A 17832-nucleotide genomic window follows, 5' to 3' on the forward strand; every position below is an offset into this window, starting at 1 on the left:
ACCCCAAATAAAGTTCAACTGTCCTAGTAGGATTTTCCTGACATTTACTCAGTTGCCTGCTACAGCAAAAGCCATGGTTCGCAGAAAGCTTACAGAGCATCAAAAGGATCTCATTGTTGAAAGGTATCAGTCAGGAGAATGGTACAGAAAAATATCCACAGCATTGGATGTACCATGGAACACAGTGAAGACGGTCATCAAAAAGTGGAGAAAATATGGGGGAACAGTGATGTTGCAAAGAACTGGATATCCCTCCAAAAGTGATGAAAAGACAAGATGAAAACTGGTCAGGGAGGCTGCCAAGAGACCTACAGCAACACTGAAGGAGGTGCAGGAATTTCTGGCAAGTATTGGTTGTGTACTACATGTGACAGCAATCTCCTGTATTCTCCATATGTCTGGACTATGGGGTAGGGTTGCAAGATGTTAGCCTTTTCTTTCACCAAAAAACATCCAGGCCAGGTTAAAATTTGCAAAACAATACATAGTCTCCCAAAAGCATGTTGGAAAATGTGTTGTGGTCTGATGAGCCCAAGGTTGAACTTTTTGGACACAATTCCAAAAGGTAAGTTTAGTGCAAAAACAACACTTTGCATCACCAAGAGAACACAGTCCCCATATTGAAGCATGGTGGTGGCAGTATCATGCTTTGGGGTTGCTTTTTTTTTCACATAGAACTGGGGCTTTAGTCAAAGTGGATTGAATTATGAGCAGTTTCAAATACCAGTCACTTTTGCCCCAAAACCTTCAGGCATCTGCTAGAAAGCTGAAGATAGAAGAATTTCACCTTTCAACACAACAATGACCCCAAGCATATATCCAAATCAGCAAAATAATGGCTTCACCAGAAGAAAATTAGAGTTTTTGAATGGCCCAGCCAGAGCCCATACCTCAATCCAACAGAAAATCTGTGGGATGACCTAAAGAGGACTGTACACAAGATATGCCCTCGCAATCTGACAGATTTGGAGCGCTTTTGCAAGGAAGAGTGGGCAAATATTGCCAAGACAAGATGTGCCATGCTGGTAGACTCCTACCCAAGAAGACTGAATGCTGTAATTTAAATCAAAAGGTGCGTCATCAAAGTATTAGTTTAAGGGTGTACATACTTGTGCAACCAGCTTATTGTACATTTTTTATTTTTTATATTTTTTTCCTTAACAGATTTGTTTGTTTTTCAATTGAATTGTACAGGTCATATGTCCCACTAAAGGTGGGAAAAATTTTGAAATTATTTATTGTGGTCTCATTTTTTTATATCGTAAAAACCTAGCATTTTAACAGGGGTGTGTACACTTTTTATATCCATTGTAGTTCTAAAAAAGATCCACCTCTGAGTAAAGAGATATGTGACTGAGTACAGCTGGAAGTTTTCCAGTCGGGCTGCATAGGACATATGTTTGAGGCCAGTAATCCTCTTGGTGAGGTACGTTTGTGGACTTTCCAGCTGTTGGAAGTGTCTTGTAAGGTTCATCCCAAATGGGGCATTGTACTCTATGATGGGTCTGATGAGTGACTAGTAGAGGGGCACTATAACCTCTTTATTTCTAGATGCGAACCCTTTAGTAATTAGATGGGCTACATAGAAGGATTTCCTAACTACTTTGGCAATATGATTGTCAAAGGAGAGATTACTATCTACCTGGATCCCCAGGTCTCTTATTACCTCTTCTGTATTAAGGGGGCTGCCACCTATGTGGTAATTCACGGGTGTTTTGTTTTTCCCAAACGGGATGACTATGCATTTTTTGGCATTTAGCTTGAGACCATGACTTTGACACCAGGTGTCCCGTCTCAGACTCTTTTGGAGAATGTCCGTGTCAGCCAGAGAGTCAATTATGGCTCCCAGTTTGCAGTCATCGGCGAACTTGGTTAGCCATAGTCCTCCTGTGTTTGCCTGTACTTCTGAGAAGTATATGCCGAACAGTAGGGGTCCCAGGACCATGCCTTGTGGGACACCACTTGTGACTGGTTTAGAGTCGGACCTGGAGCCCGCTATTCTTACCGTGTGAGTTCTGTCTGTAAGCCAGATGGCAACCCATCTCGTGACGTAGGGGTTTATGTTCAGGCTGGTGAGTTTTTCTATAATTCCAGAGTGGGGAATGGTGTCAAAATCCTTGGCGAGGTCAAGGTAGGCTTTGTGAACTACCTTCCCCTCATCTATGGCCTTGGTGACTGTCTTGAAGAAGTCAGCCAGGTTTAGTAGGCATGATCTGCCCTTAATATAGCTGAACTGGGTCGGGTCAAGTGTTTGGAGGTTCCCAATGTCTTTGTTAATGAGTTCCATGATGATGCGCTTCATAGCCTTGCAGACCAGGCTAGTCAGGCTTATAGGGCGATAGTTACCAGGGTCAGTTGTGGCCCCTCCTTTGTGGAGCAGAATAACTGTTGCTGTGCGCCATTCTATGGGCACGTAGCTGTGGAGAGGCTGAGACTGAACAGTGTGTTTAGGTGGCGGGTTAGTTCGTTCTGTAGTTCGTGCAAAACACAGATTGGGAAACCATCTGGCCCCATTGACGCTGTGCTTTTGGCTTTTGAAAGGGCTGTTTTCACCTGTGCATCTGTGATTTCCGGGACACTACACTTTTCCAGTATTGTTGTGAGCCCTTTTGGGGGTGAGATGGGGGTGATGTTTGCACTGAATCTATCTGCCAGGATGTTGGCAATATCAGTAGGTTCAGTATATTTTGTGCTATTTTGCACTAGCTCAGAGCATATCTGCAGGTTGCCACTTAGATTCTTGACATAGCTAAAGAAGGCTTTGTGGTTCTCTTTCGAATCCTTGGCTATTTTTCTTTTGAAGTTAGCCTTGGAGGATTTTATGCTTGGGATTTGCTTTTTTTCTGAACTAGTTTCCTCCTCCTACTGTATAGCCTGTTTATGGCAGGGGTCCACCAGACTGGTTACCTTCTCCTAGGGGAGTGAGTCTTGGTTTTGCTAGGGATGGCACAATCCATGCATCCTTGTAGGTGCTCATAGAGTGCATTTGTAAAGGTTCCTGCATCTTGGACACTGTTATCCTTTAGCATGAGGGCTGTGAAACTTACCACCTCTGTCGTAAGTAAGGTGAAGTTTGCTATAGAAAAGTTTTTCACTGTGGTTTCCTTGGTTGGAGATGGTGGTGTGGACATCCAGAGTGATTAGTTTATGGTCTGATCTAACCAGTGACTGGTTGACCGTGTGGAACACCTGTCGCCCATGTTGGTGATGACCAGGTCCAATATGTTTTGACCTCTGGTAGGGGAGTTTACCAGCTGATCCAGGGCATTTGAGTTGATAAATTCCAGGAAGTGCTGGACTTGGGAATTTTTTACTGGAGTAGTTTTCCCAGTTAACGGTAGGGTAATTGAAATCCCCCAATATCAGGGTGTTCGGTAGGACTTTCATGTTTTCCAGCGTCTCCAGAAAGGCGGAATGGTGGTCCTGGGTCATGGAGGGTGATCTGTAGCAGGCCACAATTTGCATTCCAGATTTGCCTGATGTTAGTTGCACATGGATGATCTCTGAGGTATCATGCTGTGTCACTAACCTGGAGTATGTTTCTATTTCTATACAAAGGTTATAGTTGACATTTAAGAAGGTCTCTTTGTTGACCTAAAGAAATTAAAAGAACTGAAGTATTCCATATAAACTACCTGACTGCATAAATATTGTTCCAGTGCTATAGACAAGTATGTTTCATAAATGCTTTTCCATGAAAAGGTCTGCAAGTATGGGGAATGAGTACCTCCGAGTGCTTGCAAAAAATGCTTGGTAACTGAATCATTGCTATTTTGGAAAAAAAAAAAATGATATGTATATGTTACACTTTTTTATTTAGGTCCCTTGAGCAGTAGTTATTCTAAAAGTGATGTTTAAATATTTCTACAAGTATTTGTGTTACTCTTTTGAATCCACAACTTGCACAAAAACTGCATGCATTTTTTTAATAAGCTTACTTTTATCTACTATAGATTTTCAGGTTTTGGTTACACAACCAAAAATCAAATTCCTACATTATGCAGATGAGTTAAGCTTATACTTTATGAAAGTATGTAATATATGTATAGTTGCAATGAAAGGTGCCATGAAGGCATTATTATTGTGGTGATTTGTTTTCTTTTTTCCCCCAGAATAAAACATGTGTCCAGACATTAGAAGGACATGCGCAAAATGTGTCTTGTGTCAGTTTCCACCCAGAGCTGCCAATTATCATTACTGGTTCAGAAGATGGTAAATTTGATTTGTTTATGCACAAAATATTCATATTAAAGTTTTTTGTTAGCGCCTTCAGCCTCACAAAATTTTTTACTTTAACAGTCCTCTAACTTTTTTTTCTTCTTGAACTGTGCATGTGAACAAGGCATGTTGAAATTACATTTGCAGTTGTAAAAAGCAAGCAGTCATGTGTCAGTGAAGCATATTTGTTCGCATTACAAGCAATAAAAAGTGTCAGTGGTAGGAATTTGTTGAGAAACTAATTGTGGAAACTTTGAAAGTAATATGTTTAATGTTCGGCAGAAGTTTGATTTCACGAAATAAATGCGAACTTCCCTTCCAGGACTGTGAAAAAGCATTTTTGTTTTAATCTGGAAAATGATAGTTTATACACTGAGTTTCTCTGAAGTTTGATTTTTCAGCACAAATAAACGTTTATTTATATAAGTTTGTTTACCACGATAGTGCACTGATTGCTGTGGACCATTTGCAGGCACAACCAATTTAGTCTGATTAGGAAAACAATACAAAGTGAAGTAGAAAAGGTTGCATGGCTGTGTAACATTTAATAGTTGAAGTTTGCATCATCTAGTTAAGAATGTAAAACTGAAGAACAATGATTATGTGCTCCTAAAATGAGTGAGAGAGAGAGAGTGCACTCACATGTGTACCAACAGGTGTCTGACAGCAAGTTTAAATCCTTGCAGCAGGAGAGGACAATTGAGTATTAGTGTGAGAAGAGGAGTAGAGTTAGTAGTGGTTAGGATATGTGACCTGGCCTTTTTGAAAGCACTTGCATTGTCCGTGAAATGTGAAGTGAGAAATTGTATTTACATAATATGCACAAGTAAGATTCCAGTAGTAAGAATTAAATTATAAAGAAAGAGACATGGATTTAAGTGCAAGTGAAAGATGAGAAATTGAGTTGAGTGATTAGGTTATGCGGCCTTCTTGAGATCACTTCTGTTAGTCTTGTCACAGGAGACAAAATTTAATTGTGGTGTAAATAAGTGCAGTGCAGCTGGTAGACACTTGTTTGTACAACACAATTGAACTGCAGTGTGGATTGAGTGACAAGACATTTGGTTGAATGCTTGTTTGTGAGAATTCCGAAGTGCTGAGACTGAGAGTTTGTGTGTGTGTGTGTGTGTGTGTGTGTGTGTGTGTGTGTGTGTGTGTGTGTGTGTGTGTGTGTGTGCGCGCGCGCATGTGTTTTAGGGTTAGATAAAGGAATAGATTTTGTGTGTGTGCGATTGTGTGGGGTTAAGGTTAGGTTATGGAGTAGATTTGATGTGGGTGTGTGTGCATGCGTGGTGGTGTTATGGGAAAGGCTTTTAAGTTAAAGCAAACAAAGGCTTAGCATGTGGATGGAGTGGTGTGCCCTGCCATAATTCTTTAAGCTCCCTAAAAGTAGTTTTAAGTAGAGTATAAATACATGCTAGTGTAATCATTCACTGCCGGTAACTTTACATTTGCCACAAATCTACCGTTATTATTGATGTTCTTCGTACTTCACTGTTTCAGTCATCACACTTGGGTTATCAGCCTGCAGGTAGCCCTCAGTCGGCCCGAATACCAGAGCCTTGGGATTTCTGCATCGGATGCTGTCGCTTCTTCCATGACGTTAGGTCATCAGGGGTATAAAACAGATGGCCGACGCCATTACATCAGTCTTTCTTGCCGAGGAGCTCGAAGCAGAAGCAATTCGCAAGTGCCGGTTGGCCGCTACCTGACATTTTCGTTTTTTTTTTTTTTTTTTTTTTTGAGTTTCAAACCTGAAGTCTTCTAAAGCTAAGTACCCCTTTGGGGATCCTTTTTGCTTGCTCTAACCGATATCATTTGTCTTGCCTGTGGAAAGCAAATACCTCTCAGAGATTTTCATTCTTACTGCATCACTTGTTTAGGCCCAGACCACAACGTCCCTCGCTGTCAGTTTTGTGCCTTGTTTAATTCCCGAACCATTCGTCATTTGGCTATCTTTGTCGCTAAATTCTTTCGCTCTTATTCTCCGTATTCCGAAATGGCTTCTATAAGCCATCTGACTACCGATCTTCCGAAAAAACATAAAGATAAAGACACGAGATAGACCGCATAGGTCTAAAACTGCAGACGACTCTTCTGTTAAGCTAGTTGCCAGTCCGCTGGTACTCAGTGAGGCGCCTTTGCAGCCCTTGATGCCCGCTTCTACAGATTCACAGGCCTCTGCTGAGACCCATTCGGAGTCCGGTATGCCGTGAGATGCTTCTTCCACTGTGGAACCTGCGAATGTCTCTACCTTGGGTGGGTCCTAAGCCGCTGTGCAGGCACCTGCTTCTGAGGGTGTTTTCCGACCTACTGATGTTCAAATTAAACACACCACTTCGTGTTTAGCTAAAACTACCTAGTTTCTTAGGCCCAGAGTAGGCACTATGCCTAGAAAACTGATGACCTAAGTGCATGCTCAAGCTCCCATGCCAGAAAAACAAATGCTTAGAATGGCTGAAGACCTTATTACCCTAATTAGGGGAAGCCAGCCTTCCTCTGCTAAGAAACAAAGAATTGAGTTTCTTTCTGATTCTACAGACCAGGAGTCCGATGACTCTGACCCTTCTGATTATCAGGACATGCCCTTATCAACCTATGAGGATTCAGATGCAAAGGAATCCATGCGCTCTGCCTCCCCTCCAGAGGATTTTTCTTTTGGTGAAACCTTGCATACTTTAAGAGAGCATTTCCGTTGGGAATGCCAGGACTACCCTCAGTCCAAAAAGAGACTCAGAGAATTTTTAGAGTTGCCTCAGCACAGGCCTCTAGCTATGCCCCCTGTCCTGGATGTTGTAGATGTTTTTTTCATGGAATCCTGTCTTACTCCAGATACTTTACCCCCCCCGGCCCCTAGAAAACTTGACAGGTACTACAGAGTACCTGATTCTCACAAATTTATCTTCAAGAATCCTACTGTGGATCCAGAGACCATTTCCTAGGGACCTAAAGGTATTAAGGCTACTACAGCCAAAATCCCTACCCCTTCAGACAGGGATTCCAGAGCTCTAGACAGATGGGGTAAGAAGTTATATACCCCTGCAACGCCTGCCATCAGGGCATTGAATTGCCAGTTTCACATGTTGAAGTACCAGCAGCATATTATGGAACTAATTTAACAAAAGTGGGGTTACTTCCAGATTGTGCAGAAAATTAAGATTTACAAGAGTTAATGCATTGCCAGATCATGTTAAATCAAAATTACTAGATGCTCCTTTAAATAAGGACTGTTTGTTTAGCACCAAAGCAGAAGAGGTTCTTAAAAATATGGAAGAAAAAGCTAAATCTACGCAAACTGTTAAAGAATTCTTACAAGTGCAGCCACCTAGATTCAGTAGGCATTGACCTTCTAAAAACTGGTCCTTTCCAGCCCCTTCCAGGCCTTCTCAGTTCAAACCCAGGGGAAACAGGCCACCCTAGACTACAGTCTCGAGGTATGCAGAGATCTAAATAATGGAGTGCTTCCACCTCAAAAACGGAGAGTGGTAAGCCGCCCCCGTATGGAAAAAGCTCACAGTAACCTTTCAGTTATCCTAACCAGCCCTGCCCAATTACTTGTGCCTCTAGGAGGAAAACTTGCCCTTCATGCAAAAAAAACTGGATGTCCATTACTCAGGACTGATTGGTCCTAAACATTGTATCCCAGGGCTACAGATTCTACTTCCATTCGCTGCCAACCCCAAGCGGGTTTCCAGATCTTCCTCCAAGCCAGTGGGCAGAGGCTCAAAAGCAAGTACTTTCCCTGCTCAATTTCAGAGCTATTCAACCTGTTCCAGTAGAACAAAGGGGGCAGGGTTTCTACTCCAAGCTTTTCCTGGTGCCCAGAAAAGAGGGATCTTGGTGCCCAATCCTGGATCTATCAATTCTCAGCACCTTTCTGGTGGTCCCAAAATTCAAGATGCTTATCCTGCAACAGCTTATCCCTGTGCTAGCCAAGGATGTCTGGTTAGTCACTCTAGACTTGAAGCTTATCTGCACATCCCCATAAGGGAGTCATGCAGGAAATATCTACACTTCAGGGCAGGCTGTATGTACCATCAGTTCTCTGCACTTCCCTTTTGCTTATTTACTGCACCCATAGTATTCACAAAGGGCCTGGCTCCAGCCAGTGCATATTGCAGGCAGAGAAATATCCAAATTTTCCCATACTTGGACGATTGTCTGATTCAGGCAGACAGTCGGGAATTGCTGCTTCAGCACCTGGCATTTGTAAAAAGCCTTCTCACTTCATTGGGGTACACCATCAATGAAAAGAAATCACAACTGTTGCCCAGTCAAAAGATTGTATTCCTGGGAGCAAGCTTGGACACAACTTCCCAGATGGCATTTCTCACTCCAGAAAAACAGGTCTATCTGATCAACTACTTCAAACAAATGGCCACCAGAACCCTGCTATCTGCAAGGAAAATACTGCAAGCCCTAGGGTTCATGGCCTCATGTATTCTGCTAATTCCATATGCATATGAGGAAACTTCAGTGGTACTTAAAAAGCCTTTGGTGCCAACATTCTCAGGACCTGGAAACAATCATTCCAATCATACCTTGTCTAAGGGCAGAGTTCCTTTGGTGGGCAGAAGCATGCGACTACAACAAGGGACTGCCTTTCACTCAACCCCTCACCGCCCAAACCGTAACAACAGACTTATTAGACTATGCATGGGGGGCGCACATGGCAGGCAAATGCATTCAGGGCCACTGGAGCACAAGCAAAATTCTCCTGCACATCAATCAAAAAGAGATGCTAGCTGTACAGAATGCTCTGACAGTCTTCAAATACATAATCCTTCCAGGACAGCTGCTGATAAAAGCAGACAACACCACAGTTATGTGGTACATAAACAAGCAGTTGGGAACCCATTCCTACCCACTCTGCAGAGGTTAGCCATGGCCCTGCGGAACACAGCCTTGAGCAGCCAAGTGCATCTGCAAGCTCAATTCCTGCCAGGCAAACAAAATTCACTGGCAGACAACCTAAGCAGAAATCTCCTAGACCCACACGAGTGGAAATTGGAGCCCAACACCTTCAACCTTCTAATCCAGAGGTGGACGACACCAGAGGTGGACCGCTTTGCCTCCCCCGAGAACCACCAGTTGAGCAAATTCTGCACCTGGAACCCTCACAGCAGGGCCTGGAAGGTGGATGCCCTAACCTTCCAATGGGAAAACCTCTCAATTTATGCCTTTTCCCCTCTGATCCTCCTCTCAAAAGTACTACTCAAGATCAAACAGGACAGACCAAGGGCAATTCTTGTTGCCCCAGACTGGCCACGTCAGCACTGGTACCCACTCTTACACAGTCTGACAACAGTGCCACCCTGGCACCTTCACCAGACTCCTACTCTGCTGTCTCAGCAGGAGGGGCAGATTTTGCATCCACAGTTGCAAACCCTAAACCTTGCAACCTGGTTTATCCCCTGAATACACCACCAGCAGTCCTCAGCAAACAGGTGATGGACTTCATTTTTGAAGCCAGAAAGCCTAGTACTAGGAAATCCTATGCTGAAAAGTGGAAAAGATATTGTTCTTGGAATCGGTCTCAAGGAAAGGACACAGCAGTGCCCTCCTTACCTCTAATTCTGGATTACCGAGCAGAGCTACTCCACAGAGGCCTATTCTTCTCCATTAAGATTCATGCCTCTGCCATCTCAGCTCATTATAATACTGAGCCACCTCCGTTTTCTCACCTTCTCATCAAACAGTTCCTGAATGGGGCTAACAACTTAAGACCCCCTAGGAGAGCACCTCCCCTGCCTGGGACCTTAACTTTGTACTGGAAAAGCTCACCCTTCCCCCTTTTGAATCTGCTACTTCAGCAGAGTTAAAATTCCTCTCTTGGAAAACATCCTTGCTTTTAGCCATAACTTCAGCAAGAAGAGTGTCTGAGTTACAGGCGCTAATGGCTGTGGAACCCTTCATTATTTTCCATGCTGACAGGGTTTCCCTCAGGACTAACCCGTCCTTTATGCCTAAGGTGGTGGTGTCCAGTGTGGCTCTAAACCAATCCATCCATTTGCCAACCTTCTTCCTTTATCCTCAGAATAAAGGGGAAAGGATCCTGCACTCCTTGGACTTGCACAGACAGCTCAGGTTCTACCTTGACAAGACTAAACCTTTCAGAAAATCTGACCAGCTGTTAGTCAGCTTTGCTACAGGGGCAGAGGGCAATGCCATTTCAAAACAAACCATTTCCAAATGGATAGCACACTGCATCCATTTCTGCTACAAGCACCATGGAAAACCTACCTCACAGGGGATCAGACCACATTCCCCTAGAGCTTCTTCCACCTCTACAGCATTTCTCAGGGGAGTCCCTATCAGGGACATTCTGGAAGCTGCAACCTGGAGTTCTGTGCACACCTTCACCAAGCAATACCACTTACCTATTTTTTCTAAATCCAGAGATGTATTTGCTACAGTAGTCTTACAAAGCCTGCTAGCCAGCCCTAACACTTCTTGACTGCCTCCACCCTTCCTCAGCTTTGGGAATCGACCCAAGTGTGATGACTGCAACAGTGAAATACGAAGAACATAGTACAGTTGTGTACACTTACCATAAATGTAGATGTTCGAGTGTATTCACTGTTGCAGTCTTGGTTTCCCTCCCTTCAGCCCCCTGGTTTTCTCTATTCTTTCTACCTCTCCTCTCTATGGCCATTTTTACTGGCAGTGGTATTTACTTTTTACTGGTGGTGTTCCCCACCATATACTAGCCTCCTATTTGGGGGCTCCTGACATTTGGGGCAAGAAAAACTGATGTAATGGCATCAGCTGCCTGTTTTATACCCCTGACAACATGACATCATGGAAGAAGCGACAGCATCCGAGACAGAAATCCCAAGACTCTGGTATTCGGGTCAACAGAGGGCTACCTGCAGGCAGATATAACCCAAGTGTGATGACTGCAACAGTGAATGCATTTGAACATCTACATGTACATTCTTTTTCTCTTCTCTCACTGTTGGAGCCTCTGTTGCAGTCCGTGTTATTACCTCCTTTTTCCTTTGTCCCTGTTACTCAGCTGAATATCCATTCTGAAGTCTTTTTTTTTTTTTTTTTTTTAACGGAATTCACATTCATTTCTATTCAAGTATGTCTCCTGTAACATTCTATAACATTGCTATTTGCACCCTACGTGCCTTAGTATAAATAAGTACTCTGTATATTGTTCATACTTAGAACCATGTACATTCAATGATGTAATTGATAAGGCCTTAATTTTGATAAGAAGCTATCACTTTCACATATACTGCATGACTATATTTTTTTATATGTACATTTCCAACTTGCAACTTACATGTACACATTGTTTGGTAGAATGATCTTTTATGCAGTTGTGACTTATTATCTCTGTTTGAAGCTTTGTGTCACATTTCCTGGATTTTTCCCTTGAATAAAAACATTCATGAAATAAAAATTGTATGTACATTTTTATTTTTATCCCCTCAACCCATTTTAGCTCATACTAAGAACTCAAAGTTATGTACACTTTGCAGAAAGTGAAGTTATTCTAAGTAGACACTAGGTTTTACCTATTCTGAAGTTAAGTTTAATCACGTCTGAAGCAATTTTAGGATGTTCTTCATGTTTCACTGTTGTAGTCATTACATTTGGGTTATCTGCTTGCAGGTAGCCCTCAGTCAGCCTGATTAACAAAGTCTTGGGGTCCTCCGTCGGTTGCTGTCCCTTCTTCCATGACGTCAGATCTTCAGGGGTATAAAACATGCAGCCGACGCCATTACATCAGTCTTTCTTGCCTTGTGGTGCCCGAAGCAGAAGCCGTTCACAAGTGCCGGTCGGCCACCTCCTGAAATTTCTGTTTTCGAGTTTCAGAACCGAAGTCTTCAACTAAAGCTAAGTGCTCCATTGGGGAAACTTTTTCTTGCTCTTTACCAATGTCAGTAAAAGTTAATAATTACGATGTTCTTCGTTCCACATTGCTGCAGTCCTTACTATTGGGTAGTCCGCTGTCCAGTCGGCCCGAATACCAGAGTATATGGCTGACGTCGGTCAGGGCGCATTAGACTGACGTCAGTATGTCAGGGTACTAATGCGCATGACCGACGTCACATCCTCAGTCTTTTTTGCCGCATGGTCCGATGCAGAAGCAGTTTTGCGAGTGCAGGTTGGCGTTCTGAAATATTTCCGAAACCGGAGTTTCAGACCGAATCAGAGTTGGCTGGGGAACATTTTGGTTTTTTCTTGCCTCAGCATTTAACCGGATGTCAGAAAAAGTGAATAACTGTATTTCTTGTGGGAAACAGATACCTCATAGGGATTACCATACCTTGTGTATACCTTGTTTAGGGCCTGAGCACGACGTTGTTGGATGCCGCTTGTGCTAGGTTTAACAAACGCACTATTAAGAGGAGGTTAGACTGTGCCAGGTTAGTGTTTGGGAAGCGTTGCAATTATAAAATGCAGTCGGATGCGGCCCAAGAAGCGCAAGGATAAAACAGCTAAGCCTAGGGTTGATGAACCGGCAGTCCCGACGCCGGTTCTTTAGAAGGCTCAGTGGAGCCAGAGGTTTTGCCAGGAGTTTCTATGGAGTCTCAGGCAGAAACTTTACTGTTACAGGATGTGCCTTCTCAGGAGGTAGGCCAGGCTGAGGGGGCTTCTCAGGTAACTGTTCTTCCCTCTCTTCCCAAGGTAGTTAGAGCCTCTCCTTCTGTTGCCAAAACTTCTTTGAGGGGTAGGCCAAGTTCAGCTTCAGTGGGGGCTTCTCCTAGCATTTCGGGTTCTGTACCTAAGAAACATATGCTTAAAATGGCAGAAGATTTGATTACTATGATTAGAGGTTCTATGCCCCCTCCCGATAAGAGGCCTAGGGTGGAACCGGAGTTTGATAGTTTTGAACAGTGTTCAGAGGCTTCTGTGTCTTCAAGATTTGCAGGAGTATCCTCCTTATTCTGATTCGGATGTGGATGATTCCACTCCTACAGCTTCTCCTCCTGAGGATTTCTCATTTTCAGAGACTCTGCATTCCATGAGGGAGCACTTCAAATGGGAAGGCCAGGATTACTCTGATTCCAGGAAAAGGCTTAGGGAATTCTTGTTTTTACCCCAGCATAGGCCCTTAGCTATACCTCCTGTGTTGAATGTGGTGGAAGATGTTTTTGCAGAGGCTTCCTGAACCCTGACTCTTTGCCTCCTGCTCCTGTTAAACCTGATAGGTACTATAGGGTGCCCAAGCTCATAAGTATTTGTTTAAGAGTCCTAGGGCGGACCCAGAAACTGTTTCTCAGGGGCCTAAAGGTGTTAAGGCCTCTGTGGTTAAAATTCCTGTTCCCACTGATAAAGAGGCAAGGGCTTTGGATAGGTGGGGAAAGAAAGTGTATACTTCTTCCACTCTAGCCATGAGAGCGTTGAATTGTCAGTTTCACATGCTGAAATATCAAAATTATCTCCTTTCACAATTGAAATCTAAGGTGGATGCTTTGGCGGAAGGTATTGAGTGTAAAGAGTTGCTGGATTTGGTTCATGTGTCTGAACAAGTGGGTAAGCATTCTTTGCAATGTGGTTTTGATGCTGTACAGGCCTCCTCGAGGGTGGCTGCCACTAGTTCTGTTCTTCGCAGGCATGCCTGGTTGAGGGATCAGAGTTTAGCTGAGCATGTTAAGACTAGGATTTTGGATGCTCCTTTACAGTCTGATGTGTTGTTTGGTTCGCCTGTGGAAGCAGTTTTAAAGAAAATGGAGGACAAAGCTAAGTCTATGCAAACTGTTAAAGATTTTTGCAGGTGCAGCCACCAAGTTTAGTAGAAATTGGCCTGCTAAGGGGTGGACATATCCTGCTTATGATTCCCAGTCTAGGGTAGGTCTAGACGTGGTAGGGGCAGAGCTCAAGGTTCTTTTAGGCCTAGAACAGGGAGTTCACCTGCTCAGACTTCTGGTGAGGGCAGGGTCAGTCCTTTCGTAAACAGACCCAATGACCTGCATTTTCAGCTGCCAGTAGATTCTCGCCTGGCAGCTCCTTTGGGAGGAAGACTGTCTCTTTCAAAGAAAATTGGGATTTAATTACTCAAGACAGATGGGTGTTGGATGTCATTCACCACGGTTACAGGTTTTATTTCCATACATTGCCCCTTTCAAAGGCATGCCAGACGTTCCTCCTCCACAAAGAAAAGAGGCTCACAAGCAAATTTCTCAGTTACTCCAGATGGGGGCCATTCAGCCAGTCCCTGTATCAGAAAGGGGCCTGGGATTTTATTCTCGCCTGTTCCTAGTACCAAAGAAGGGGAACACGTGGAGACCAATTTTGGATTTATCTCTCCTCAACACTTATCTGGACATTCCCAAGTTCAAGATGTTGACGTTACAACAGCTTTTACCTCTGCTGGGCAAAGGTCACTGGATGGTAACTTTAGATCTCAAGGAAGCTTACCTTCATGTGCCTATAAGACTAAGTTGCAGGAAGTATCTGCGGTTTCGAGCTGGAGATTCTCATTATCAGTTCTCTGCATTGCCCTTTGGCTTATCTACTGCAGAGTATTCACAAAGGTTCTGGCTCCAGTGATAGCTTACTTCAGGCTACAAGGAATTCAAATCTATCCTTACTTGGACGACTGCCTGATTCTGGCTCAAGAAAAGGAAGACCTTCTACAACATCTGGAATATGTTATAGCAGTGCTCAGATGCCTAGGGTATTCTGTGAACGAAATAAAGTCCAGTCTAGTACCCTCTCAAGACATGTGCTTTCTGGGTGTGAGACTGAATACAGCAGCCCAGATGGCCTTTTTAACCCCGGACAAACAAAAGAGTCTATCACTTTACTTCCATCAACTATCTCATCAGTCCGTGCTGACTGCAAGGACAGTCCTTCAAGCATTAGGGTTCATGGCATCTTGTATTCTGGTGCTTCCCAATGCCAAACTGCATATGAGGAAGCTGCAATGGTATCTCAAAATGTATGGACACAGCACTGCCAGGATTTGGACACTGTCATTCAAATAATACCTTGCCTTCAAAAAGAATTTTGTGGTGGGCTCAGGAATGTCACCTAAACAAGGGACTCTCTGTGACCCGCCAGAGGCGAGTCAGATTTTAACGACAGATGCCTCGACATTGCTTGGGGAGCTCATCTAAATGGAAAGTGGATACAAGACAAGTGGCCTGCCAGACTACAGCATCTACATATCAACATGAAGGAGATGTTAGCAGTCCAGTTTGCATTACTGGCTTTCAAGGAGTTACTTCTTCCAGGGCAGGTGTTGATTCTAACAGACAACACAACTGTCATGTGGTACATCAACAAGCAAGGGGGAACACATTCTTATCCTCTATGCAGGCAAGCAATGATTTTATGGGAGACTGCGCTAAGCTTGCAACTAACTCTTCAGGCAAGGTTTCTGCCAGGAGCACAGAACTCCTTAGCAGATGTGTTAAGCAGACAAATCATGGATCCCCACGAGTGGAAACTGGATCTTCATGTATTTCAGAAATTGACAGTGTCATGGGGAACTCCAGACATAGATCTGTTCGCTTCTCCACTAAATCACCAGCTGCCAAAGTTTTGCACAAAGGGGTATCATCACACAGCTTGGAAAGTGGATGCTCTGTCTTTCAGTTGGAAAAACCTTCATGTGTATGCCTTTCCACCTCTGCCTCTTCTTCCAAAGGTGCTATTAAAAGTCAGACAAGACAATCCAAGGATGATTTTGATAGCTCCAGATTGGCCTCGGCAACACTGGTACCCACTACTAAGGAGTCTGGTAAGGAAGCCTCCATGGCCTTTACCTTTGATTCCTCATCTGTTATCTCAGAAGGACGGTCATCTGCTCAATGTCAAGCTTCACTCTCTTCATCTAACAGCCTGGCATATTCTGTGTTGAAACACAGCAGGTCTCAACTTCCTCAACAAGTTTTAAATGTGATTATGGAAGCTAGAAGACCTATTACAAGGAAAGTGTCAGAAAAATGGAAGAGATTTTTATTTTGGAGTACAGCAAAGAATTTGGAGATTTCTGAGCCTAATTTGAGTGTGGCTCTTCAATATCTTACTGAGTTATTGGACAAAGGTTTGTCCTTCTCTTCCATTAAGATTCATGCTGCAGCAATTTCAGCTCACTATGATTGTGACCCACCATTGTTTTCGTGATCCTTTGTTCAAGCAGTTTCTTAGAGGGGCAAAGAATATAAGACCCAGAGCTCCTACTCCTGCTTGGGATCTCAATTTTGTGTTGGAAAAACTTACTCTACAACCTTTGAGCCTGGCTACTGCTGAATTGAAATACTTGTCATGGAAGACTGCTTTTCTGTTGGCTATTACTTCTGCAAGAAGGGTGTCTGAGTTGCAGGCCTTATGGCAGTAGAGCCCTTTTGATTTTCCATAAGGATAGGGTATCATTACTAATCCTTTCTTTATGCCTAAGGTGGTTTCTAGTGTGGCTTTAAACCAAACTATTCATTTGCCTACTTTTTATGCAGACCCCCAAAATAAAGGGGAAAAGATTTTGCACACTTTAGATGTACACAGGCAATTGCTATTATTTAAGCAGGACTAAGGATTTTAGGCAGTCTCAGCAGTTGTTTGTTTCTTTTGCTTTGAGTTCGCAGGGCAAGCCTGTGTCAAAACAAACTATTTCTAGGTGGATTGGGTTTTGCATTGCATTTTGTTATTCCCATCATGGCAAGGAGATTCCAGCTGGGATTAGGCCTCATTCCACTAGGGCTACTGCCACTTCTACAGCTTTTCTAAGGGGGGTGGCAACTAAGGATATTTTGGAGGCAGCTACTTGGAGTTCAGTGCATACTTTCTCTAAGCATTATCACCTTCCTATCTACTCTAAGTCTAGGGCTGGTTTTGCCACAGCTGTTTTGCAAGGCATGTTGTCAGCTCCTACTTCTTTATGATTTGCCAGCCTCCCTTTCCTCTGCTTTGGGATTCTACCCAATAGTAAGGACTGCAGCAATGTGGAACGAAGAACATAGTACAGTTTTGTACCTACCATAAATGTAGATGTTCGAGGATCCACATTGCTGCAGTCCAATCTCCCTCCTTCCCCTCTGTGTTTAGGGGTGGTTGTGTAGGTGAGGTTATATGTTGATATTTTTGTATATATTTTTGTATATATTGTACATATTTTGGGTGCAGGTATTTTGGGCCTTGTCTTTTTAGGGTCTTCTGACATCTGGGGCAAGAAAAGACTGAGGATGTGACGTCGGTCATGCGCATTAGTACCCTGACATACTGACGTCAGTCTAATGCGCCCTGACCGACGTCAGCCATATACTCTGGTATTCGGGCCGACTGGACAGCGGACTACCCAATAGTAAGGACTGCAGCAATGTGGATCCTCGAACATCTACATTTATGGTAGGTACAAAACTGTACTTTACTTGTGGAAAGCAAATACCTCATAAAGATTTTCATTTGTACTGTATTCCTTGCCTAGGCCCTGACCAAGACGTACCTTGCTGTCGGTTTTGTGCTTTATTTAATCAGCGCACTATCAGTCTTCTGTATATTTTTGCCTCTAAATATTTTGGTTCTCGGTTTAATTATCCAGAAATGTCATCGGTTAGCTATCAGACTACCACGATTCTGAAAAAAATGCAAAGATAAAGACCGAGGCCCAAAACTGCAGACAAGCCAGTCGCCAGTTCGCCAATACTCAGT

General features: G+C 43.5%; 1 protein-coding gene across 4 annotated transcripts in view; it reads left to right on the forward strand.

Annotated features, from left to right (window-relative positions):
• COPB2 (COPI coat complex subunit beta 2) overlaps nucleotides 1-17832 on the forward strand; it is a 1357654-nt gene that overhangs the window by 203737 nt on the left and 1136085 nt on the right. For all 4 annotated transcript variants that reach the window (XM_044070023.1, XM_044070026.1, XM_044070024.1 and 1 more), the window contains exon 7: nucleotides 4113-4212. In XM_044070023.1, the coding sequence (XP_043925958.1) occupies nucleotides 4113-4212 (100 nt within the window). The remainder of the gene's footprint in view (nucleotides 1-4112; nucleotides 4213-17832) is intronic.

Source organism: Protopterus annectens, chromosome 4.part1 (genome assembly GCF_019279795.1).
Source record: "Protopterus annectens isolate FY-2018-M chromosome 4.part1, PAN1.0, whole genome shotgun sequence".
Classification (NCBI taxonomy): Eukaryota; Metazoa; Chordata; order Ceratodontiformes; family Protopteridae; genus Protopterus; species Protopterus annectens.